The 27,440-nt window shown below is 38.4% G+C and overlaps 1 protein-coding gene across 5 annotated transcripts; it reads right to left on the reverse strand.

Moving 5' to 3' along the window:
- Nucleotides 1-750: 750 nt before the first annotated feature.
- Nucleotides 751-23,729, reverse strand: LOC103707769 (uncharacterized). 5 transcript variants are annotated; one of them, XM_039128255.2, is made up of 11 exons: nucleotides 23,395-23,515; nucleotides 11,726-11,796; nucleotides 9,008-9,530; nucleotides 5,465-5,615; nucleotides 5,119-5,226; nucleotides 4,408-5,002; nucleotides 3,743-3,976; nucleotides 3,560-3,629; nucleotides 3,023-3,195; nucleotides 2,328-2,400; nucleotides 751-1,200 (listed from the first exon to the last, which is right to left on the reverse strand). In XM_039128255.2, the coding sequence occupies exons 2-11, from the start codon at nucleotides 11,726-11,728 to the stop codon at nucleotides 1,052-1,054; spliced, it is 2,079 nt and encodes a 692-aa protein (XP_038984183.2). In that variant the 5' UTR covers nucleotides 11,729-11,796; nucleotides 23,395-23,515; the 3' UTR covers nucleotides 751-1,051. The 5 variants fall into 5 exon arrangements, with proteins under 5 accessions (XP_038984183.2, XP_008790624.3, XP_088563086.1 ...); XM_008792402.4 differs by lacking the exon at nucleotides 11,726-11,796 and having other exon boundaries at nucleotides 23,395-23,729; XM_088706960.1 differs by lacking the exon at nucleotides 11,726-11,796 and having other exon boundaries at nucleotides 9,008-9,373; nucleotides 23,395-23,723.
- Nucleotides 23,730-27,440: the final 3,711 nt, after the last annotated feature.

Consider the following 27,440-nt stretch of genomic DNA (forward strand, 5'->3'; position numbering starts at 1 on the left):
GCATGGTTCCGAGAATAGAGAAGCTGTGCAAAGCAAAAGCTGAGAAATGCTAACAAATGTACAACGATCAAGGAAGTAGTAATTTTAACAATAATCAATGCATAGTAGCTGTTATGCCTGATGACTGTGCACTAGCTTAAACAACTCGATTAATCTGGTGGATTTATCACATGTCCAGTTCTCTCAAAAGCAGAATGCTGGGTGATTTCTCAGTACTGCTTTAGAGCCACTTGAACGTCATGCATTACTGCACCATCATCCAGATAAATTTTGCCATCCCCTGATTCCAGTCCAGGGCTCATTTCTGGGTGCATATAACCTCGGAGATGGAAAAGACGATGATTTTGTTGTGGACTTAGCTGAAAGAAGAGATTGGTGATAGCAGGACGCTCGTTGTTTGAAAGAGTGCATCCTTTAAAAAAAAAGACATGAACAAATCATGGTACTTTTAAACCTCTGATTGCCGCGAATCAGATAATTTTTCCCCGATCATGATCGTGACTGTAACGCAAACCTTCAAAGGTGTGCTTATCTATTTTCCTAGTTTGATCATCCTGACTATGTTGGTATTAATTTTGTTGATCAAATATTCTGTCAGTGCTCGCATATCCAATCATGGCTCAAATTTGACGGTTCTTTTGCTCAGCAAAACCACCATGATTTTGCACCTCAATTACTTTGTTGATCAACCTCATCCACTTGAGACCACATGCTCGGTTCACAACTCAATCATAAAACTACCCACGCTGCTTGATTTTGCTCCAAGGCTAGAAAGTAAATCATGTTTACTCAACCATGGCCATTACATCAGACCGAGACATGGATATGTCAGGCATACAACAGATGTTGATCATGAAATGTCACATGGATGTTTACTGATGTTGGATGAATATGTCAAGCTTTCTGGATGATCTATAATCAATATTCTTTTAATGCTGCCTCACTTGGCATGAATTTTACCTACAACACCAGAAAAACACTTCGTTTCTCTAGCTCTGCAGAGGTTTACAAATAGAGATGAAGCTGAGTAGGAGACCCTTCGGCCTACTAATTACTGTGCTTGGCCTGCCATGATGCGAAGTTTGCTTAACATGTTGGTAGCTGCAGATTCCCGTGCTTCACGAGGATTGCTCATCAAATCACCATCAACCGTGCATTCAAAGTCCATCCCTTTAACTGCAACACTGGCCTGGAACCTTCCTGCAGAAGGCATTGTCAATACCTCATTGAGGTGCAGACAAACATAAGTCTTTCGGGGAGCAACTGAGCGAAAGAAGCTAAAAGTACTAACAGACTATTCCACAGTTTAAATAAAGGCCACCATGTTTAAATAAGATTTCACACACCTGTCCTATCAAAAGTATTAACAATGTCATCCATAGTTTAGATAAGGACCATCATGTGAATTGGGAATATAAAAATGGTCACCCTCTGCTTAGCACCCAAGCAAGGTTTGTAGTACTAGTCTGTACCGGTATATACCGACCATACCGTACCATCAGTATCGAATCGATATGCGGGTATGAGGAGCATACTGAGACTGGTATGCCAAACTGGCCTCCGTACCAGAAGTACGGATACTGTAATAGAATGATACAGGTATGGGATCTGGTACCGAAATGGCGTACCTTGCAACTAAAGTTTTTAGGTTGCGACATCTCGAGTGTGCATTCCCAAAACTTCCAAGTACGTGGAGTGGATAATTATAGAACGCATGGTTCTCTCTCTCTCCAAAAAAGAAAGAAAGAAAGAAAGAAAAGGGCCACATAATTCTATTATTGCCACTGTAACAGTCTTGGAGGTGTTGATTTGATTTAAATCAATACTTGTTTGAATGCCCATCTTAGTTCAAAAAAATAATATTTTATTATATGACTAATGACAATCAAATAATGCCATTGTTTTACCCATTTGTCTATTATTTCCTGTTGCAATAGTTAAATGCGACCAGTATAGCAGCCGTTATTTTATCTCCCAAAAAAAGTCCTAGGCTAAACAAGGAAAATTATGGATGCTATTGCGTTACAACAACACACAATGGATGTGGAGGGTGTCCATCACCTGGGCATATCAGTGTAGAGTAATCCAACGATACCTTCTATCCCATACCCACAAATAAGAGAATTGCAAGCAGCACTTGTTTTTCATTGTGCTCAGAAAATCATAGCAGATTTCAGGAGATATAATAATATGTATAACGAATTATAGTCATGCCTCTTCATCTAACAGACCTCTTGAGATAATTTAATATGGTAGGTCCCTTCATACTGACCATCAACTTTTTGATGCAATAATCTATAATAAGAAAAAAGAAGTATTGATCCTACCATCTGAAATGGATGGAAGCACACTATATCTGGGTAATATCCAGCTGTTCTCACAGCATATGTCATCCAATTCCTGCAGAATAGATGAGATCCCATAAGCTTACAATCTTCTGTAATACTGGAAAGGATTTCAAGTAGCATTTAGTAAGTATTTTAAGTGTCTTCAGCCAGTATACTTCGAATGCAAAGAGGAGAAAAAAGGACTTAGCCCCTTTTGGCTTGGTATCGAGTGGTGCAGACCCCATGTCAGGTGCCCTTTACTGGCTGAGCACCTTACATGCTGGCCAGCATGCGCTGGTACGTATATCCATGGCATTTAGTTATTCACAGTTATTTAGTTATCTTGACTGCATAAAAAAAACTTGTATTTGGTTCTCTTGGGAAATAGACATAAAAATGAGAATTGACCTAAGATCTTTGCATGCAATGTAAAATTTCTAAGTCTGCTCTCTGTTAACAAAGACAGCTCGGCATTGAGTATTGACAAACACTTGCTACATGTCAAGAAAAATAGGAAGTATATGAACAAAAGAATCCCTGTTTGCTGCATATTAAACAGTTCTCTAGATTCTCAAAGTCGCTTCCTTAGCATATATTTAGCTGGAAAAGAGAAATTTAGAATAGCTAGCTTGCATTCAAAATAGAAGGCAGAGAAGGTAGATAAAGATATGCCATCCAAGCATCATATGACTTGCCTGGCATGAGCTCTGTAACTTGAGAACTGCCTCCACCAATCTCTTCCTTTTGATTTTTTGAGTTTGTCCCCCTTTAGAACACAAAGATGTAGCCACATGCATTTGACTTGAGCATAAAGCATTACATGCTGCTAGTATTGATTCAACTTTTGGCTTCGAGTTCTCTTCTCCTTCTGTAAGATCAATACACTGTGTTATGCTCTATCTAACTGCTGCTTTTTACTAGTTTAATTTTTCCACTTAATGCTTTTAACACTATGATAAATGAAGCTTATTCTAATACAGTAAAATAAATCCCTGATTTGATATGAAACAAATCAAGACAATTAGAGTTTACTAAGGACTTGATTAATGACACAATATGGAAACTGTTATCTGATGAAAGGAAGACCCCATCATTGAGCCTTTAGTTGGTTGGCAGTTTTTGTATTTTGACATAAAAGCAAGCAAGCATTTCAACGTGTTCGTCGCATGCATCTTTCCAGATAAAAATGGTGAAAATAACTAAATAGATGATCGGCACAGAAAAAATTTTACCACTTAAAATTGTTTGGATGTTCATTTCACATCGAGCAATTTCATCTTCAAGGAGGCGCTGTTGCTGACACTACAAAATAGCAAAACAATTATTGCAACTGACCATCAAATGCATTTTGTCAATCAAGTTCCAACAGAATGGAGGCAAGAATTCTTTTTTGATATCAAAGAGAAGGCGCATACCAAATCATCCCGTCTTTTCTGAAGAACTAGTAAGGAAGCCTGTAGCAGATCATCTTTCTTTGATGTGACAAGTTGAAATGCATCTTGGTTTTCCATATTAACTTGCAAAGGAACAAGTGGAAGATCAAAGGTAGCTTTTCCACATTGAACAGAATCGCCTGTATCTGGTTTGCCCAGGAGTTCTCTGTATATGCCTTTTGTTGTGCATGGCTCAGCTGAATCTGCCATACTTGCCTGTCAAAGTTTTTAAAAAAATGCTTGATGTAGGAGGCCGGTAAAAAAAAGCATCCGATATGCATTACAGTTCTAGAAGGTATGACAAAGATTGTCAACTCATGAATAATATCCATGGGCTGTTGAAAGCAATACTGCAGCCTGCAAGTATGTGATTTAGCACTCAAAATAATATGTTTGCCTAGTATGATAAACTTTAACCCATTAGTTTGGATCATGGGTTCTAACAACTGTGTTTTCTGAAAAACTGACAAATCACACAAGTCCTACCCATACAAAATTGATCCAGGACAACGTGAGCACATGATAAACTGGAATCTAGATGTACATATGGGTTGACATAATAGTGCAGTACATAAAATAGATGACTATGAAAAATGTGCAGATTTTCCAAATGAAGAGATGTTAACAGGATAGATTGTATGGCATACCTTCTCATTACAGCCATGCAGAGTGACATCGGTATCCTGAATATTATTCTTTTTCCTCTTAATGGTGGGACTATATAAAATATCATTTTCCCTCCACATATCCTCCTCATTAACCGATGGTTGCTGATACTGATTCAAGGATGAATTAATGGCCTCGTTATGAGGTCTACACACAAGTGTGAATGACCCACTCATATTTGGTCCATCAGTTGCTACACTGTTTGTAACTGCCGTTCTTATCCTGCTCTTGTGACTCAACACATCCACAGTTTGTTCATTCTGAAAAGATTCACTCACCACCTCATCTTCCATTGTGGATGATTTGTCTGGTTCCACGGACAAAATGTGATCATTGACTTTTGGTCTACAAGCAGCTCTTATTGACCCACTCTTAGAAGACATGCTATTTGTGTTCTTTGTTATAGTTTCATTTTTAGTGTTGCTCATCTTGTCCACTGTTTGCTCATCCCAATCGGATTTATTGTCGGTTTTAGGATCTTCCACAATGGATGCTCTGTCTGACAACAATGGGCATTTCTTGTTTACATCTGCGTGCAGCGCTGGCAAATGCAGCGAACCATCATGAAGTGCTTCCCTGAGAAATGCAATTGATCATTTGGGAGAAAAGTGGATGCAGCATGGGAATTCCATGCTTCTTAATGGCCTAGATTCCAAATGGTAGTAATGAAATTATAACTAATTAGTCGCTACCTTTTCAGCCAATCAGATAAAATGTCAACGTATGGCAAGAGATTATAGTGCTCAACAACAGGTGTTACTTCAGGAGTGAAAGCCTTCCTGACTAGAGGGCCTCTCAAACTGAAATAAAAAAATATAGAAAAAGAAGCTTACTTGCAGTCAAACTCAGATGCTTGTGCATGCATGACAGTTACTCTAATATCGTGCATGAATAGCAAGTCTACTAATCTTCATGTGCACATGCAAATTGCCTATGTCAAGATACCCAATTTTAAGTAACAAATGCTAAACAGGAAAGTCCACCAGATGATGAAACTACAGACAGCCAAAATAGACTTTACTCACAAGGATAACAAACCTGCTAATGACATCCTTGATATTAACTTCACTGAGTTCCTCACTAACTGTTTCTGTATACTTCATTATATATAACCTAGTAGTTGTCTTCTCTTGACTTAATGAATACGCCAAATGATGTTCCAGAATACAACAATTTGCATGATTAATACCTGTTCCATAAGGTATCAACCTTTTTTTCAGTTTACAGAATAGAAACAAGAATATAACAAAACTGAAGTTATTTGCTAAATAAAAGGCTGAATCTCTAGTGCACCAAATCCATAATTAGTAAAGTTAAATTATCTGGTCCTGCATATAGATTACATATCAAAAAGAATCATGGGGAACAATTTTAAGTGTATCATGATTCCCACTATCAGGACAGTTTGCCGTTGACTTGAAAAGACACAACTATAGAAACTTAAACCATGTAAAATTGTATATTCTTTCACACGATTTAACATGTTCTAGCAAAGCTATTAAGCATAGAGCATAAATTCCATATAATGCAATTCTCAAATTTTGATAGGATGTTAAAAAAACAACACTAATATAACAAGACTATAAAAGATATCTTAAGCATGACCAACAAAGGATGAAAAATGGTTGTGTAATCTGGTAAGTAATGTAGCACATATCAATAAGGTGTTTCCAACAAGAGAGTTCTTGTAGTGTTATTAACTTAACAAAGTTATGTCAGTAATATAAGAAAAAAGAACGAAATGAGAATCAATCAATAGAAGGATGTTTCACAAGTCGATGAAAACAGATGCGGTTTGTTGACTTCATCACTTAATGTGAACTATTACAGTTAGGTGAGTTTTTTCTGTTATTATGTTCTCATACATTCCTCCACTACAAGGCTAAAACAATCCCATTACAGCATATAACATGACTTACATGTGTCCAGGGATATTGCTTATGGAAAAATGCATTTTATTATTTAATCAATCTAACACAAAATATAAAGAAATCAACCAACATTATTATTCACATTACCATAAGATATCTGGCTACAATTATTCAACAAAAGCAACATTTATTACACTTGATGCACTTTTACGGAATAGAAAAAACCCATAACCACTTAATGCTAGAGGCAAGGTTTGCCAACCGTGCCAAACTGGCTGGTCTGGGGCGTATCAAACCGAAATGATCTGGGACTATTGCGGTTCTGGTTATTAAATTGGTTTAGTTAAATAAACCTCTCTCATGCTATTAAACCACCATGGACCCTGCACACGACTCGATTCCACACACCCCTGCACTCACGAACAACCCCCCTCTAGCTGCTTGTGATGCCCCCCCCCCCCCCCCCCCCCGGCCCTTTGTCGCTCGCATTATGGTAAGTCCCTCCCACCGTCTCCCTCTCCCTTCCTCCCTCTCTCGAGGTTGGATTAGGGTTAGGGTTTCCCTTGCTCTCCCCCTTTCTCCCTCACTTCCTCTCTCTCTCTCTCTCTCTCTCTTTCTCTCTCTCGGGGTTGGGTTAGGATTTTCCTCACCCTCCCTCCCTTTCCTCCTTTCCTCTCCCTCCCCCTCTCCCTCTTCCTCTCTTCTTTTCTCCCTCTCCCACTCCCTCTTCGGCTCTCCCTATGTTGATATGCCCTGGAATTGCGTGGTATGGAACCAATACCGTGCCGAATCAGTTGCCGGCCAATACCTCCTCTGGTATCGGCTCGACGAACTTTAGTTGGAGCCTGGAGGGCATCATATTCTAACTGTGTGGCCAACGTCAATTCTAAATAAAAAAATGTTATTAAGGAGACTAAAAAGAGAGAGAAAAAACTAAGAGTAAGAAAAATTGACATCAATTGTATCAGAAAATAAACTCCTTCAAATTATAAAGTTATTGAAAGAACAACGGAAACAACTCCAATGAAACAAAATCGAGCACCAATCTATCACCATAAAGCTTCATTTAATGGATTAGGATTTTCCTCACCCTCCCCTCTCCCCTTTTCTCCCTCTCCCTCCCCCTCTCTCTTCCTCTCCCCTTTTCTCCCTCTCCCACTCCCTCTTCGGCTCTCCTTATGTCGATATGCCCTGGAACAGCATGGTATGGAACCAATACTATGCCGAATCGGTTGCCGGCTGATACCTCCTCTGGTATCGGCTCGATGAACTTTAGTTGGAGCCTGGAGGGCATCATATTCTAACTGTGTGGCCAATATCAATCCTAAATAAGAAAATTGTTATTAAGGAGACTAAAAAGAGATAGAAAAACCTAAGAGTAAGAAAAATTGACATCAGTTGTATCTAAAAATAAACCCCTTCAAATTATAGTCATTGAAAGAACAACGGAAACAACTCCAATGAAACAAAATCAAGCACCAATCTATCACCATAAAGCTTCATTTGAATGGGGTAGGATTTTCCTCACCCTCCCCTTTCCTCCTTTCCTCTTCCTCTCCCTCCCACTCCCTCTCTTCCTCTCTCCTTTTCTCCCTCTCCCACTCCCTCTTCGGCTCTCCCTATGTCGATATGCCTCGGAACTGCATGGTATGCAACCAATACCGTGCCGAATCGGTTGCCAGCCGATACCTCCTCTGGTACCGACTCGACGAACTTTAGTTGGAGCCTGGAGGGCATCATATTCTAACTGTGTAGCCAATGTCAATCCTAAATAAAAAATTGTTATTAAGGAGACTAAAAAGGGATAGAAAAAACTAAGAGTAAGAAAAATTGACATCAATTGTATCTGAAAATAAACCCTTTCAAATTATAGAGTCATTGAAAGAACAACAGAAACAACTCCAACGAAACAAAATCAAGCACCAATCTATCACCATAAAGCTTCATTTGAACGGGTTAGAATTTTCCTCACCCTCCCCTTTCCTCCTTTCCTCTCCCTCTCCCTCCCCCTCTCTCTCTTCCTCTCTCCTTTTCTCCCTCTCCCACTCCCCCTTTGTCTCTCCCTATGCCCTGGAATTGCATGGTATGGAACCAATACCATGCCGAATCGGTTGCCGGCCGATACCTCCTCTGATACCGGCTTGACGAACTTTAGTTGGAGCCTGGAGGGCATCATATTCTAACTGTGTGGCCAATGTCAATCCTAAATAGAAAATTGTTATTAAGGAGACTAAAAAGGGATAGAAAAAAAACAAAGAGTAAGAAAAATTGACATCAATTGTATCTAAAAATAAACCCCTTCAAATTATAGAGTCATTGAAAGAACAACGGAAACAACTCCAATGAAACAAAATCAAGCACCAATCTATCACCATAAAGCTTCATTTGAACCATGATCCACAGGAGCTCTCTGGCCTTTTTCTTTTCTTGTTTCTTTAGATAATAGGAAATAAATATTAAAGACAATATGCAACCCACTCTTTTCATTATTTGTATTCTAGTGGTCATCCACTATCATTTAATGAGTCATGAACTTCTCAAGCTAAATAATAAGAGGATGAAATAAGAGGAAGTGAAATTTTATCCAAGTTTAGTTGCTGGATAGGATTTTTAACTCTTAGGCACAACTAAACACAATAAACACAAGGGATAAAGGTGGTGACATTTTAGCCAAAAAAAAAAAGGTGGTGACAGGTGAAGCTAAGGTCACCTGCTTTTTGCTCCAGGATAGAAAATGCAAGTTGCTGAAGCACATAATCATTTTCAGAAGATCCATCTGAACACCCACTTGCAATCCTTTTGTTTTTTGATTCATTCTTGTTCATTTGGGTGCCACCTCCCTGATTATCAATAGGTTCTACAAGTTCTTGCTCCAGCAATGACCAGACCCCTTGAGTTAAGGATCCAAACTGAAGCAAACATCTTTCTTTCGTATGATTGATTAAAAAAACAGCAACTTTGGAAATTGGCCAACCCTCCATGTTTGGAGCATTATTTGATGCATCTAATGCCTCAGAAATATTACAGGCATCCATGATCTTTTTCTCTGTGATTGACATCTGTTTGTGGAGATCTCCTGATCCATCATCATATTTATGCATGTATTTCAAGTATGTCAACAAAGTTGGTATAGCTATAGAAGCAGCTTTGCAGAAAGATTCAAAAGCAAGAAACTCTAGTTGTGGGAACAACTTCCGGTGGTAATAATTATAGAGCAGCACAACTGCATGAATCTGAAGTAGCAGAACACAGAATAACAAATTAAACAACCATTATAAAATTCCAAGGATATGAAGAAATAAGAAAACACATTTTGAAGCCATTCAGAGAAACCCAGAACCAAAACCAAAAAAGTGCAGCTCCTAATATTAACATGAACTTCAGATGCCCAAGACAGTTGTGTCCATATAAGTGTAGCACATCAAAAATTTACTATTTCCTGTACAAAGCTCTAGGATCGTTTAGGTCCAAAATGAGTTTAGACAATTAGCCAAAAGTGTGACATTAATCATAGTGTTATTTGTTTTCAGTAATATATTGTTCATAATTAACCTCACAAATCACTGGGAACACACATAATTCTGAGAAATGGTAATATAAATTAAGCAAAATCTGATGAAAAATACTGACCCACATATGTTATTAGGCTTGAACTATGCAAACGCTTCACATACTCAAGCTTGCTGACCTGCCTGCAAGCATGCAGCAGCACATACATCTCCATTCTTTATTAAATAGAAAAAGTTTTTATCCCTCAATATAATTCATTTCCAGTACTGTCACCTGGACATGGGGAATGGGTGTTGAGCGTCCAGTAGTGTCACCTGGACATAGGGAGATGGGTGTAATGTTACCTGGACAAGGGACATGGGTGTTGAGTGTCCAAAACTCCAAATACATACATACATACATGATACATGCATACATACGTACATATGCAGTATATATATATATATACTATATTAACCAGGGTCTGCCATACTGGCCGGTACAGGCCGGTACGTATCGGTACCGCCCTGAACCGATACCGGATCAGCGTGGAATCCGGTACCGGGTTGATTTTTTTGGAGAACCGACCGGTATAGACCGGTCGGTACCGGCCATGTACCGGTGAAAAAATCGCCGGAACCTAAAACCTGGCCATTCAACCGAGACCGGTATGGAACCGGTACGAGTCCGGTACGTACCGCTCCGGGCCGCCACCGGTACGCCGACCGGTACCGGTACGGCGGACCTTACTATTAATGGTTACATACTAATTAGAATCTAAGCATTGAACAGAAGGTGAAGGCTAGAGCTCCAATGAATTGAATCTTAAATCAATGAATCATGTATAAATTTATAGTTAGTTGGGGGAGAAACTTGATATTTGGGTAAAATCGGAGAAACCAGCCAAAGCAGTGACAGTGCACCTCCTGTTAAGTTTTTGGCCGACAGTGTTACATAGCAGTTGTTTTAAGTACAAAATGATTATATTACCGTTTTGCATATGTGAAAATACGGCTCTCTGCAATACAAATTAAAGGTTAAATTTTTTAACGAATATTAATGCAAAAGAATACTTTTGTTATTTTACACTTAGAACAAACACTGATTAATGCTATCAATAACAAATGAGGGGATATATGTGAGTAGCAATTTTTAAAGGCTAAATGTGCAGGCAATAAGCCATATTTGCAGAAGTATATGTTTAGGATTTATCCCTTTTATATATTATTGAACTACATATTTTGCTGCTCCTTTTTATTGTAATCACCATTTGCCACACGAACAAGCTTTGGAACAGGCCAAAACATGATTAGAGTTTAATGAACATAGAAGCCTTTTACAAACCCCTGATTAGAGACATTAGGATGATACTTCAGGAATAGTCTTACCATTTTACTAGTTACAGATTTAAAAATGTTGTTCCATTGACTGTGAAAACTGTAGAACCTAGAGGAATTAAAACATAAAGGACCCAAAGAATAATATAACTATTCAGCTGTTTATCATGGCTTTGTATTGATCAAATCAAGAACTGGAAATGCAATCTTATCTTAGAATCTTATCAACAATTTTTTGCTTTGAGGTGGCAATGTTAAAAATGCCAAACAGAAGGCTAAGTTGAACTTAGTAGCCAACTTCCACTTTTCCCCCTGAATGAATGTTTTGAAAACTTTCAGCTAGAAGGATACCTCGCCATTTGGTTCCATATTCTAGTATTAGAATTCAAATTGAAACCAGATTCCTTTTATATAACTAAGGTATAGAAACAGAACTAAAATGAAGGCAAACTAAAATAAGTAGAAGCAGCATAATTGAAACAAAAATCCAGGATTCTAGATCCAATGCTAATAAGAGAAAACCGATTATGTAAGATCTACAATATGCCAAAAACTAAGAGAAAGAAACTTTAATATTTTTGAGAAAGATGACAATGAAACACCATTCAGGCTTTTTTCCAACTAGATGATAGAAACGAAGGAAGCCTCCTGCCCCCCCTCCATGGAGCAAAACCTGACAAAACAAAGATGGCACAACACGGTACATGATAGGAGTAAAGTCTAAGACATATTATAGAACTTCTAAAATGAGAAGCATGAAACCCTCAATCATGGCTGCTTTTTTTGTTGTGTGTAGTGTGTGACTGTGTGGGTAGGGGAGGGGAAAAACAGAGAGAGAGAGAGAGAGAGAGAGAGAGAGAGAGAGAGAGAGAGAGAGAGAGAGAGAGAGAGAGCTTGATGCTTAGAGTTGTTTGGATGCAACTTTGTCATCGGCATCGTTTGCAATAAATTGTAGCAAGAAGAAGAGAGGGTGTGGAAGGGAGGAGATGTGAGAAGGGGCACGAACAGCATAAATAGGCATCAGTAGTACCGGGGTTGAGTTTTTTTTAAAAAAAAAATGCTAGTCTTTCTATTCCTTATGTTTAGCTGCACAAAATGATACCCAACCCCTCCTATAGGTATTGTTTTAAGTTTTAACTCTTTTATAAGAATCTGATATTACTTAAAATGTTTATAGTTCATTACTTAGAAACTACCAGATAGTGGGAACTAGCCCATCCGCGTGGGAAACAATTCCCATTCAAAGCACACAAACCCACCAAAAATGATCCAAGTGTTGACAATGTGGCATAAAAAAGAGATGTGTGCAAATCATAGAATTAAGTAGGAGCAAAATTGTTGGTGTGCTGCCTCGACCCGGTTCTAAACCGAGCCCCTCCCTTCGTCTTTGTCTAGTGTTAAAATATTGTTGGAAAGGCCCGAGAAGGCTTTTCCAACAATATTTGTAAGAGGCGGTCACCATTCAGCCTTTTCCCCTTTCCACCGAGTCAAAAATCACACCGATTCAGCACTTCAAAAAAAAGATCCAAGCCTAAATAAGGTGTGCTTCCTCTCTCCTATCTTATTTCCTCATTTTTTGGGAGCTTGAAAAAATAGCTCAAAAATTGCAAAATAAGGGAAGATCATGCCAAAATTCTTGATTTGGGATTGATTTGATTATTATAGATCTATAGATGATATACACGATGACTTACAAATTTTTTAATTTTCCGATTATATATCATTTTTAAAAATTAAAAATATATTTTTGGATTAAAAAATAAAAAAATATTTAAAAAAGTAAAATTAAAAAAATGTAAATCAGAAGCATATTTAGAGGCATGCAAGCTACTCTCTAGCAAAATTTGATATCAATTCATTCAAGTTTTGATGCGATCATGTGCATAGTGACTTAGATCTAAATTTTAAAAAAATTAAAAAATAAGTAGCTTTTGATGCATGCCCAAAGATCTAGAAAAATCTATGTAGCATCTATTGTTGAGATCTACATGAATTTGAGCTGAAATCAATTTTTTGAAATAATAATATTTAAAAATTATTTGTAAATTTGAAAAATAATTAAAATATATAAATAATATCAAAAGGCACAAAAAATTAGTAGTACATATTACATAATTCAGAAGTAATTTCTGAAGTAGAAAACATATTTTTCTGAATTTAGGATATTTAAATATATTTTTAAATTTAAAAATTATTAATAATGTAAAGCAAATAAAAAATATGAAAAATTAGTATTATGTACAAGATAAATCAAATATATTTTCTGATGTAAAAAAAATATCTTCATCGTACATTAATTTTGCTATTTTTAAAGAATTAATAAACTGATATAGTTGAGGAAGTACATTTAGGAGGAAGTGGAGCTAAAGTACATAAATCTAATCTATAGTGCTTTTGTTGATGATGAGAATGATCCTATAATCGGATGACTTGTAGGCCAGCAATAGGAGCCAGAGCTTGATAAGCGAGGATCGCCTCCACGACCAGCCAGCGAGGCTAGAGTCGATGCAGGGCAATGGGCAGAGAGCAATATTCCACGTATCCTTCTAGTTGATCAGCCACAACCATTTGGTAACCGGTCACAACATAACTCTTTATCCAAGACATCCTCTTAGAAATATGAACGAGAGATGCTTAGACGAGGCCACTACACTACTCGGTCGACTCGGTCAGGAGGACGACATATATCCTCTCAACATAGCCAGGTAGAAAGGGGCACGAAGGTAAGCAGGTAATAAGTGGCACAAAGAATAAGAAGAAAACTGCCCAGCACACCAAAAAAGAAAAACAAAAGGCATTTGCAGCTCCAATAGAGAGTGTTGAGGAGGAGTCGGTTCACTCAGATTCAGAGATCAGAAGTAGCAGTTCTGGTGGTTATGGATCTATTGGCCAGAGGAGTGAAGGACATGAGACCACTGCTTACGAGACACGGTCGCAAGGTAGTCTTTGATTCATCGGTGAGTTCTGATTTATGCATGCTACATAGGATAGGGACCATAGTGCATGATCTGGTGGAGCCCGCTAGAATTCGATTGCATATAGAAAACAGACTCCTCGAGGTCATTTAAAAGGACACGATGCAGCTGTAGATGACCTCACATATGAAGTAAGATCTTTAGACATATCAAGTTCTGAGTTGTATACTAATCATATTATCCGTATCCACAGACAACCTATGACCCATACGGATATGTAAATGGATATGACACGTCTGAAGCATTTCTCGGTGATTACTATCCTATGCAGCCCGAAGCATCTTACAGATCGGATTTTGCTGTCGATTTATTCAGATGGGCCTCTTTACAGTCATTTTATCAGCTAGTTTATCAGCCAGAGCTTCAGCTAGAGATCCGAGATTGCTTATAATTCGGAGCGCGTTCTTTATAGGATGAACATATAAGACTACAACGCTGCTTGGTTAGAGGAGTGGGCTGATGTGCCTCCGGATGATGCTAATGATCCGGATATCTACGAGAGACATCGCCACTCGACCCGATTTTAGAAATCGGTATGTATGTTGTACTTTAAATGTATGTAATTGATTGTATTATTTTATAATTTTTACCTTACTACTTGATTTGAGGATATTTCATATTGATCCTTGTAGCATGCAACATCTCACTAATCATTTTATAATTTATATCATGTTAAAACAATCAAATGCATCATTTAGGTTAAACCAGAATTATAAAAATATCAAAAAAAACAAAAAATATCAAAAAACATAAAAAAAATCAAGAAAACATCAAATTAGACTTAAAATTATTGAAAAAATTCAAAAAAAGTAATATCTCATTCCCTCAACTTGAAATACTCCAAAAAATGGGTGTGTTAATTACGGGCACGCCCTACCGTACCATGTGTCGGTATGTTACCAAACCGATAATGTACCGAACCGTCTGCCGTTCGGTACAGATCCTAGTACCAGTTCGGCAGACCTTAGTTTTGATGGTCTTTAACCTATGCATCAAGTGAGCAAAAGTGAATAGTTAAAAACTTAAAATGATAATGAGATCATATTTTAGTAATCATCCAAACATTAAAACCTATTAATTCTCAACATGTTTTAATATGTGTAGATCATGATCAAAAAGGTGAATTCTCAATATGAATGTTTTATCATATATTTTAGAAATGGAAACCGTCAATATTTGTGTCCACATGATACATAGATTATAGACCACCAAAACATGTGATTTCTTATTAATGATGGTATTCTAGCTTTCTTCTTCCTCTATGTATTTATGTACAAATATACATTTATATATGCATGCACACATAGTACATACATACAAACACACACATATACATACATACATATATATGTGTATGTGTTTGTTTATATAGACTATTGTCTTCTTAAGAGAAGAGGGTATTTATTGATCATGATTGATACCACCAAAAATGCCTAAAAATCAAAAACCATGCGTTTTGATGGTCTCTAACCTATAGATCAAGTGAGCAAAAATGAATAGTTAAAATGATAATGAGATCATATTTTACTAATGATCTAAACTTCAAAATCTATTTCAACATGTTGTAGTATGTGTAGATCATGATAAAAAAAGGTGAATTCTCAATATAAATGCTTTATCATATATTTTAGCATACTAGCATAATAGAACCGCTCATCTTTGTGTCCCAATAATACACAGATTAGAGACCACCAAAATATGTGATTTTAATTTCTTGGTGCTTTCAGTGGTATAGATTATGCGAATGGTGTGGATATTCAATTTAGATGCTCCATTATTGATTTTTGATATCAAAAGTAGATACCCTCTCCTCTTGAGAGGAAAGCATGTTTATCTCGTGTGTGTATATGTATATATGTGTGTGTGTGCATGTGTATAAATATATGTATATATGTGTGTGTGTGTATGTGTGTATATATATATATATACGTATATATATGTGTGTGTGTATGTATATGCTTATTTTATCATGTATTTTTTAGCACATTAACAAAATACAAACCATCTATTTCTATGTCCACATGATACGTGGATTCGAGACCACCAAAAGATATGATTTTTGATTTCTACATATTTTAAATGGTATAAATCATGATCAAGAGTGTGGATCTTTAATTTGGATGCCCTATTATCAATTTTAGAATTGAGAGGAGTACATACATATGAGATGGGCATGCACGCATGTCTATGCATGTCATATGTAATTATGTATCTATATGTATGTCTATCTTTATGCAACAAAGTTGCTATCACTATCCAGGTGGAAGAGGGGTGATTAGTGCACTTTTAATAGCCAAAAGAAGACAAGTGGAAAATATTGGGCACAAGGTCTGCCGTACCGGTACCAGTCGGCGTACCGGTACGGTACCGGTCCGGTCCGGTACGTACCGGCCGGTACCGGTACGGTACGCGGTGGTTTCAAAAACCACAGCACGCGGCGCTGTGGTTCTTAAAAAAAAAAATCGTACCGGTGCGAACCGGCCGGAGAAAATACCGGTTTTTTTGCCGTTCCGGTACCGGTTTAGGACCGGACCGGTACGTACCGGCCCGTACCGGCCGGTACGGCATTCCATGATTGGGCATAACAATAGTCATGCCCCAAGATTCTCTCCAAGATAGTAAATGCTCCAAGATATGCATATGCATCTTTAGTCGTACATGTTGCAGTTGCTTATAACCAAAGTTTTAATTCATTCAAACCAAACTGTTTTGGCCAAGAGAACCCAAACTAATCCACGATACTGGGATTCAATCAATTTCATCAATTTCAATTAGTTTCAAATGCAATTGATCAGTTTCAAACTATTGTTAAGTGGTTTTAGCTAGTTTTGGCCGAAACTAACCAAAACTAGATATATAGTGCCCTTTGAAGTTTTATTTTGGTATTTGCTATCATATTGAGGTCATTTCTTAGTTTGTCTAAGTATAAAAGCTATTTGGTGTCGGTCTTCAATGATTTTTCTTTCTCTTTTTTGAGTTAAAAGAGGTAATTGATAATAAACATAACCTTTGAGCTAGAACTCAAAACTCCAGTAGTTTACAAAGACTACTATGAACAACTAAACACAAAGCATGTCACAAGAATAACACCCTTTTTTATATAAAATAAGTATAGCCTTCTACAACTACATGCATTTGATCAAATAACAATTTAATCCAAAAAATATGAAAAAGAAATGTCCAAACTCATTAGATTTGATTTGAATGCACTAGGCCCAAAAAAGCTTCAAAATTGCTAAATAGAAAAAAAACGAATAATTGAAGTTCAAAAGGCAAATAATCTATATTTGTTTGCAGTAAGAAATATTGATATACTTGAACCTATATAAAATGTTAGATTCAGCCTAAAATTGTCAAAATGACACAAATAAAAAACTTAAATAACACAAAATACTCTGAAAAGTTGTGTATTAACTTTTCTTAGATTCTTTTATTTTTTTTTCAACTTTTTCAAACTTTTTTGATTTTTTTCTTTTGTTGATCAAAACCCCAATGCTTAGGGCAAAACTTCCAAACAACCAAAATTACTGAAATTGAAACTCCAAAAAGACAGCTTGAACTGAATGGAAACTAACTTTTCAAACTTTGCATGTTACCCACCATAATAACAAAGCTTAGATGGAAATAACACAGCTAAGACCATAGAGACATAGATGTATGATTGGATTACATTGATGAATATTACAAAACAATAAATGTATTTATCTGTCAAATAAGAAAACAAAAACAATAGTTTTTGTCTGTTTCAGCCAAAACTGCAGAAACCAATTGAAACTGGCTGAAATTTACCAAAACCAGAAATTTTGTTTAGTTTCAGATTGGTATCACTGAAAACCAATCTGTTTTAGGCTTTAGCTGAAACGGATGGTTTTCAGCCAAAACTTTAAACCTTAGCCTACATTTGTATGTATTCATGTATCTATGAGTATATTTATATGGAAGTGGGTAAGCATGTGTATATGATGTGTGTATATGAGTACATATGCATGCTTAGATACATGTGCATGCAGCTAACAGCCTTACCAATTAATTCCAAACCAACTAGTGGCAAACAATCTACGTTCAGAGCAGGGGCGGCCCAAGCCCTAGGCGACCGAGGCGGTCGCCTAAGGCCTCGGCCTCAAGGAAGGCCTCGGGCCTTCCACTCTCCTGCTAGGGCATCGCGATTTTGGGATTGGGATCGCCATTCGCCGCCGAAAAAGAAGTCGGAAGAGTCACGGAAGGAAGCTACGAGCCTTAGCTGCCTGCCTGCTAAGCCAACGCGGCAACGCCCAACGGGCAATGGACAGCGGGGCTATGGCCTATGGAGGGCCCTATGCCCCTACGATCCTCATTCCTCCATAGCCCGTCTTCTCCATCCGCCGGCCGTAGTCACCAGAATCGCAGTCTTGGCAGAATCCCAGGTAAGTAGATAACCAGAGAGAGTCCTTCTCCAGTTCTCCTTCTAAACTCTTCTTCAATCTTCCGTTCTTCCTTCCCTAATCCCCAGCCCTAGTTGATTCAATCTTCGGTTCTTCCGAGTTCCGACTTCCGAGACTCCGACTCTCCCAGTTCCGACTTCCGAGTTCCGTCCTTTGCTCGTTCGCCGTCCTCAGCTCGGTTCTTCCGACTTCCGAGACTCCGACTTCCGAGTTCCGTCCTTCGCTTGTTCGCCGTCCTCGGCTCGATTCTTCCGACTTCTGAGTTCTATCCTCGGTCCTTTGCCCGTCTCTTCTCCTTCTCGACCCAGCCCTCCGTCCTCGCCGCCGTCGCCGGAGCCCGGAGGTGAGCTTCCGCCTTCCGAGAACGGGTTTAGGCCCTTTAGCCTTTAGGGTGTTCAGTGTTCTGTTTGTTTGTTGGGTTACCACTTACTTGGGTAATGGGTTATTGGGTAATGGTAGTTAACTAGTTATTACTTACTTATTTTTGTTATTATATACTCATAATCATATTGCAGGTTATTGGGTGATTGAATAATATAAAGTTTTAACATATTTCCCTTCTTTCCCTAAATTCCCTGTCAGTGAAAATTCCTGGAGCACCTATTTGAAAGAATGGAATATACGATGTAAATATGTAATGACTTGTGAATGCAGTTTTCCAAAAGTTGATTGAGAATTTTCATCTAGTTCACCTGCTAAATCATCCAATGATCTGATCCCAAAACCATACATCTGTCTCAGTTTTCCTACACGCCCTTGGAGCTCTTTACTCTTTAGTCTTTAGTAGCCTATAAAATAAAGCATTTAAGGTCAATTCCTATACAAAAGCTGAATTAGTTGTTTCAAGACATTTCCATTGATATACCTTGGCCTTTTTAGAGACAAATAACACCCTTGGGCCGCCCCTGAGTAGTGTCACTGTGTCATCTGAGAACTCTTACTATTAAAAGAAAGATCCTTGCAAGAGGGGGAGGGGGAAAAAAGAAAAAAAAAATTACTTTTCGATTATTCATCTTTTTCCTCTTTTATGCATATTTTATTGTCTATTGCTTTAAAATTGACAGTAGCTTTTCATGTTTAGGGTCCCCATTAAATTGACAGTAGCTCCGGCACCACTTCTCGCCATTGAGCTTGGCACCGCTTGTCGGGACTTGAGTTCGTCGTCGAATCCAGGCCGTCCGACACTGCTTCTGTTGACATTTCGGGTTTTATCATTTTTAACTCTGTTATATTTTAATTTGTTTGTAGTGATTGTCTTAATTGTTTTGTTTGATAATATTATTTTTAAATTCAAATGTCTAATAAAATTTGAATGTGGATATGAAAAACTCAAAAAGAAAAAAAAATCGAAAAACTTATTCAATCTCAAAAAGGTACTTTAGATAGATTTATTGTTACAAATAAACAAAATACTACATCAAGTTCATCTCAGAATGAAATAGAGTTTGAAGATGACATAAAAAGAACGAAACAAAATGAGATTGACAATCAGATTCATAATAGTATTCAAACATCTAATGAACCAATCTCTAATGAAGAACACAATGAAAAATTAGATGGAGATAGGATAAATAAGGATAGTATATAGTTTAATGAAACTAGTTCTAATCCTACAAATATATATGATCCTGGTCAATGGAAAAATATTGATACAAAGTTGAGAGATCTATTAGTGGAAAGAGGTCCAATTAGAGACTATGATCTTTACTTTCCTAGGGATGAAAATAATAGATACTTTTCTACTATACATTACATTCGTAAGTTACCTAATGGTGAAAAATATGATAGAAAATGGTTAGTGTATTCGAAGGATTTAGATAGAGTATATTGTTTTTGTTGTAAATTATTTGATTCAACATATAGCACGACTCATTTAGTCAATGAAGGATATAGGGACTGGAAAAATCTAGGTATTAAGCTCAAAAATTATGAAACAACTAATGAACATATTACTAGCATGAATAAATGGATTGATTTAGAAGTAAGATTGTTGGAATACAAGACAATTGATAAAAGTCTCCAAGAACAAATAAACCAAGAGAAGGACCATTGGAAAAAAGTACTATTGAGAATTATTGCTGTTGTGAAAAATCTTGCAAAAAATAATTTAGCATTTCGGGGAAAGAATGAAAAGATATAGCAAAGCAATAATGAAAATTTTTTAAGTTTTATTGAAACAATTGCAGAATTTGATCCAATAATGCAAGAGCATGTTCGACGTATTCAACAAGGTGAGATTCACAATCATTATTTAGGTCATAAGATTCAAAATGAATTAATTCAAATGTTAGCATCTGAAATTAAAACTATAATAATTAAAAAGATTAAAGAAGTAAAATACTTTTCTGTAATACTTGATTGCACTCCTGATGCAAGCCATCAAGAACAAATGACTCTAGTTTTAAGATGTGTAGATACTACAACAAGTCCAGTAAAAGTAGAAGAATATTTTTTAGAATTTTTAGAAGTAGATGATACATCTGGAAAAGGTCTTTTTAGTGAACTTATAAATATACTAGAAAAACATAAACTTGAAGTTAATGATATAAGAGGACAAGGGTATGACAATGGGTTTAATATGAAAGAAAAACATCAAGGTGTATAAAGAAGATTATTAGATTTAAATCCTAGAGCGTTTTACACACCATGTGGATGTCATAACTTAAATTTAGTATTATGTGATACCGCTAACTCATGTCCTAAGGCTATATCTTTTTTTGGAGTGATACAACGAATTTATACCTTATTTTCTTCTTCTACAAAACGATGAAAAATTTTACAAAATAATGTATCCACATTAACTCTTAAACCCTTGTCACAAACGCGTTGGGAAAGTCGTATTGAAAGTGTCAAAGCAATTAAAAACCAAGCTCCTAAAATAAGAGATGCCTTAATTCAATTAGCAGAAACTAGTGAAGATCCTAAAACAAAGAGTGAAGCCATATGTTTAGCTACATATGAGATTGAAAATTTTGAATTCTTATTAGGCATGAATATTTGGTATGATATATTGTTTGCTGTTAATTCAGTTAGTAAAAACTTACAATCTGAAGACATGCATATTGATGTTGCTATAAATCAACTAAAAGATCTTTCTTATTTGAAAAATTATAGAAAAAATGGATTCATGACTGCTTTGATTTCATCTAAAGAAACTGCAATTGAAATGAAAATAGAACCTACATTTCGTGAAAAACGTGTGATCTGTAGGAAAAAACAATTTGATGAAAATAGTGATGATGAGATAGAAAGATCAGCCGAAGAATCTTTTAGAATTGATGACATTTTATATATAGCAGATCAAGCTATTTCTTCAATTCAAAATAGGTTTGAACAATTCACCATATATGAAGATATTTTTAGTTTTTTGTTTAATTTTAGAAAGTTTAAATCTTTGAATGAAGAGGAGTTGAAAAAGTATTGTCTTAATCTTGAAAACTTTTTAAAGCATGGTGAAAATTCTGATATTGATGGTCTTGATTTGTTTTTAGAGTTAAAAATTTTAAAAGAAGTTTTACAAATAGAAACTAGTACCCCTATTGATATTTTAAGTTTTTTAAAAAAAATAGATTCTTTTCCAAATGCATGCATTGCTTACAGGATATTGTTAACAATACCTATAACAGTTGCTTCTGCCGAAAGAAGTTTTTCAAAATTAAAGTTGATAAAATCTTATTTATGGTCAACTATGTCGCAAGAAAGATTAAATGGATTAGCTATATTATCGATTGAAAATAGTATTTTAATGAATCTTGAGTAAAAAAGTTTGATTAGTAATTTTGCATCTCAAAAAGCTAGACGAATTATTTTTAAATAAAATTTTAAAATATTTTATATTTATTAAAAAAATATTATTATTTTTTAAAAAGGCCTCTCTTAGTGAATTCGCCTTAGGCCTCCAAATGTATTGGACCGCCCCTGGTTCAGAGTAAAAGTATTCAGGTCATACTGTTGTCAGGCTATAATCAACCTACACTAAACCAAAAAAAGAATGTAACAGTTCTCATTTAACATTATTCAACTGACTAGAATGTTTTGGTCCAGATAATTAGCCAAAACACCAGAGAAGAGGACAATATGTGAGCTTGCTGGCCGTTGAAAGTGAGGTTACTAGTGGTTGAAAGCTTTTACTCCGAGAAGATTGTTGGACAAATGCATGCTAAGGTGAACACTATCAATGCAATCTCAGATTGGCGTTGCACATTCCCAATCAAAGGCAGTTGATATAAGAACTTTTCATTATCTTGTGCCTCATATGTCATTTTAAGATTTTTTTCCATATTATGTTTCAGGAAGGCAATAGAAAGTTCATAACTGCATTTTGATCCAATAATTAAATATAAATCAGTCATCTCCTTTATTAATTTCTGCTACTCCAATTGCAGGAACCACAACTTATCCCATACAGGAAACAAAAAGACCAATTCAAAATATGTAAATATACATAAAAGCTAGATGTATCCATCCAACCCCAGAACCCCTTTCTCAACCCCTGCCACAAAAATTAGAAAGATGCTACATTAATTGGCAATATGCTACACTAATTGGCGATAGCGTCCTCAACTCTTTTACCATTTATCTAAAACCTTCTCAAACTGCTTTCCCCTGCCAAATACACCAACAAGCTACAAAAACTTGGGAAGCCAACTTCTCTAATGCGCTCCCATTACCACAACGGACTCTCTTTTTAGTTTCATCATGTCCAGAATCGAAACTTTGGAAATAATTAAGAAAGAAAAGACAGATTAAAAGCTTTATTTCGTAATCAAAACCGTATAGCGTCCTCCCTCCCACTGTAAATGACCTGATTTCCCACCAAGCCTCAAACGCTCAGAATCCAAAATTTTAACCAAAAAAAATCCAGAGAGATCATACCTGTCTTGCCACAGCCTCCTGCTGATCGTCGGTAGGGGCCTCCTGCAAAGAGATCCTCAAGGGGAGGAGAGGAGCAACGAGGTAGCTCATTAGGGCATCGATGGTGTCCTCCGTCGGGACTACCGAAGCCGCCATCGCTCCGGGAGCCCCTCCTCCTCCTGCTCCCGCCATCAAAGAGAGGAGAGCAGGGAAGAGAGGAGAAGAAGAGGGATTAGGGTTTCAGGGATCTAAAGCTAGGGTTTTTATCGGGTCGAGACGAGGGATTTCGGGAGATCGGCTCGGTGGTGTGGAATGGATTACTTTAGATAGGAAAAGGCGCGAAGATGGGTGAGAGTACGGTTATGGAAGCTATTTAGTTATTTATACAGGCCGGATCAGCTGTTCAGCTTCCAATAGCAAAGTCTTCACTGTCCAACTCTCTTAATTAAAGAACTCATTAACATCAATTTATTATGGGTGCCAGCTGGTTCAGCGGAAAAGATGATTGGAGTTATTATCAATGGCCTGTGCTCATCTTATTAAGCATAATTACAGTATTTTCTAAATTATTGAAAAAAATTTGAGTTATTCTCAATTTTTTTTGTTGATTGAATGATTCTCCAATTATTCTCCAAAAATAAACTGACTTAAAACTTTTTAATTATTCTCAAATTGTATACAAATTTTATGACTCAGTCAAAAATTATTAATAACTAAATTAAAAAAAAATTTGTTTGCCATAAATTAATGATACCATATATCATTGCTGGGCTGATTTTCTTCTATAATTTGTTACTTTTGCCTATACTTACCTTTAAGTGAATAATCTTTAAATGTTTTTAGAAAGATCTATATTTTAATTTTAGTCTTTTTCTGATTCTTTGTTATCCGAACTCATTTCGAATTTCTGATGAATTTTTCAGTTTTTTTTCTGAATTCCACATCATTTTGTCAAATCCGAAGTGTTCCCGAATCCCAAACTTGTGACTTTGCTTATGAGGATTTCAGGTGGTGGGTTTACAGCTGTGCAAGGATGAGCTAAAGGATAGATTGAGAGGAGCATAAATATATTGCGTGAATAATGAAGCCCTTCCAATCAGGGTGAGAATGGGAGAAGCCTTAATTGTTTCATGCTTATGTTTTGTAATTTAGGAAAGAACGAATATATTTAGAGACACAACCTAATAGATAGGGTTGACAATAGATTGCTTTGGGGTACCCAGATACAAACCTGATGGGAGAAATACTAGACACCTCAACCTCGGGCCTGACTGACCTCCCTATCCCCCGATGCAAATCAAGGCAAATGACTTCGGCTCCGACTGAGGAGTCACCAACAACAGAGAACAATCGACATGCGTTGATAAGGATTGACAGCCCTAATAACCGATAGTCGTAGCAATCTGCAGTCACAGTGGCATCATATTTGACGTCCCACTAGTGCACTCTGCCACCCACGTAGACTGGCACCCACTCCATGGTTGTACCACCGCCCACTGCTTGGCCATCATTGCACGCCAGGTAACGACAAACTGACTTTTCTATATAAGGGGAGTAACTTGAGGGACCTTAGCTATGCAATATATATGCAATATGCTGCTCTTCTCACAGAGTCCTCACTCTGTTAATATCTTTTTTCTTCCATACTGTTGTCTCATTGTTCTGATTCAGAATCCTCCAGCAAATGGACTTCTTGCAGGCTACCTAGTAGAGGAGTCCAGCGCCCAATGCCTCAACCAGCCTACTTAGCCTGTCTCCGCTGACCTCAGGGCTGTTTGAGCTATGCTCTTGCCTCGGTTTGGATACGACGGCAATAGATTAGTGATAAAAGAAGGGTCAGCCCCCATTGACATCAACTTCAATCAAAGGGAGAAACAACCAGCATGAAGTCGTGAAGAACCTATGGCCCGTCGTGTGCTTCGCAACGTCGTGTTCCAACCTTCCAAGGGCCATTGTAGAGCTCCAAACCTGCTCCACCGAAGCGGCCCACCATACTTGTAGACAATGAGCAGTTCAACCTGCTCATTCAATAGATGTAGGCGTTAACCGCGACGTTCCAGGGCCTGCAGCAAACAATAGCGTAGCTAGCCCAACTGGAACCCGGCCAACATAGCCCCCATTCTCAGTCACCAGCGCACCACATGCCCCAAGACAGCCACCGTTCTCAGGATTGGGATCTTGACAGTTGTGTTAGAGTCGGGACACCCAGCGGAGCGACTCCGCCCGGAATGGGAGACGACGTGCACTCCAAGCCCCCATTTCGGCGAGGACTTCGTCTAGAGCCTCTCGCATGTTCAACTCGTAGATCTCTTGCATCAGCAGGGTGTCGACCTCGATAGGAGAATCAAGAAAATAGGCCGCCAAATTCAGGCCCTCAAAGGGCAGGCTCCAATGGCAGGTAACGACCTCAACTTTTTTTTGAAGCCCCCTGTTGCTGGAAATTGAACCCGGGGGCTGCCGCGAACCGAGAGGGGAGGAGCTCCGCTGTCGGGACGGTGGGTGGCGGTGCGTCGACTGGTGGCGTCCTCCTGGAGAATCCTGCAAGAAAGCCGGTGGCCGGGCTTTCCGGCGCCGGCCCTCCGAAGCTTAAGTCAGAGGGGGTTAATATGTGGGGAGTAAAGGAGGAGAATGTTTGTTCTCTCTTTTTTGCGTATATCTGTGTCCGTCTGTCTCCTTTTCCCCCCAGGTTCTCTTTTATAGGAAGATATTATGTTACCTGGGAGGTGACAGGAGAATTTGTCTTCTTTTGTAATAATTGGGCACGATCACGCTCATTAATGGCGTTGTGGAGAATAAGGCCAGATCAGACCGGAGTCAGGGAGTTGTCACGGTTGATCGGACCCATTGGGGTGGTTGAACCGCCAGCCGTGGTGGGCCTGGGGTTCGTAGATAGCAAGTGCATTGATTGCTGAGTGAACCGGTGGTCAGGGAGAGCCATATGCTTTGATGGTTCAGTGATTCAGAGATCATCTTGAGCCGTGTTCATTTAATGGCCGAGTGCATCGGAGGCCTGAGGGGGGGTCTCATGCATTAATGATAGGGCGTGCCGAATGCCGGCGGAGATCACGTGCCTTGATGACCTAGGAATGGTGGCAAATTGTAGTGGAGTCATGTATTTAGTTGTCAGATCCTTTAGAGGATTAGGTGGAGATTGGATATTTGGCTAAGGTACGGGCCCGGCTCGGGTGCTGAGCCGAGCCGATTGCTTAGCGGAGTGTCCTGTGGCGGGGTTGCTTCTCTTGGTCGGCGCCCTTTGGTCGAGCGCCTCTCTGGTCGGCGCCCTTTGGTCGAGCGCCTCTCTGGTCGGCGCCCTTTGGTCGAGCGCCTCTCTGGTCGGCGCTCTTTGGCCGAGCGCCTTCAGACTGGCACGACTTGGGTTTTCCCCCCAACACTACCCCCCGACTTCCGAGTTCTAGCTGGCCACCAGCTTGAGCGCGGGAAGTAGTTTTAGTCGGGCCATTATGAGTTAAAAGGGAATTTTGAATTATCGCGCGTTTCGAATTATCGGGCGCTTCGAGGTGCCTCTAATGGGCGGCGTCTCTTCTTTCCCGAAAATGCCTCATTATTGGGACGCCTTCTCCGAAGCGTCCTCGCGTCGTGGGCTCATGATGGGGCCGCATGATCCGATGGGGCGCTTCTGTGTTCGAAGCGTCAACCCGAATTAAATGTGGCGCTCCGTCTTTTGGGTCGACACGCGTCGTGATCCGAACGGGGAGCAGCGTTTTTTCTCGCTGATCTGGGCCGTTGGAGGGATTTATATAAATCCTCACCTGGCCTCCTGCTGCTTTCTTATTGTCTCCTTCCTCCAGCTTTTCTCAGTCCGAAGTTTCCTTTCTCCGGTATCCTTTACAGGTCCCTTTTCCTCTCGAACCTTTTCTCTTCCTTCCTCCTAATGGGTTCCGGTCCGAATGAAGTCGAGTCCACCATGGGTGTACTGGAGGTCGAAATGACCGAGGAATGGTTTTTTCCTCTACAAGGGTTCCGTTTGGAGCCCGCCAGGCGGGGGGATCGGGTAACCAGTCCTCCGGTAGGCCGGATTGGAGTGTACTTGGAGGCACTCTGGGCCG

Source organism: Phoenix dactylifera, chromosome 11 (genome assembly GCF_051530095.1).
Source record: "Phoenix dactylifera cultivar Ajwa chromosome 11, Ajwa_hap1_PhDact_Kaust_v1.1, whole genome shotgun sequence".
In the NCBI taxonomy this organism is placed as follows: Eukaryota; Viridiplantae; Streptophyta; class Magnoliopsida; order Arecales; family Arecaceae; genus Phoenix; species Phoenix dactylifera.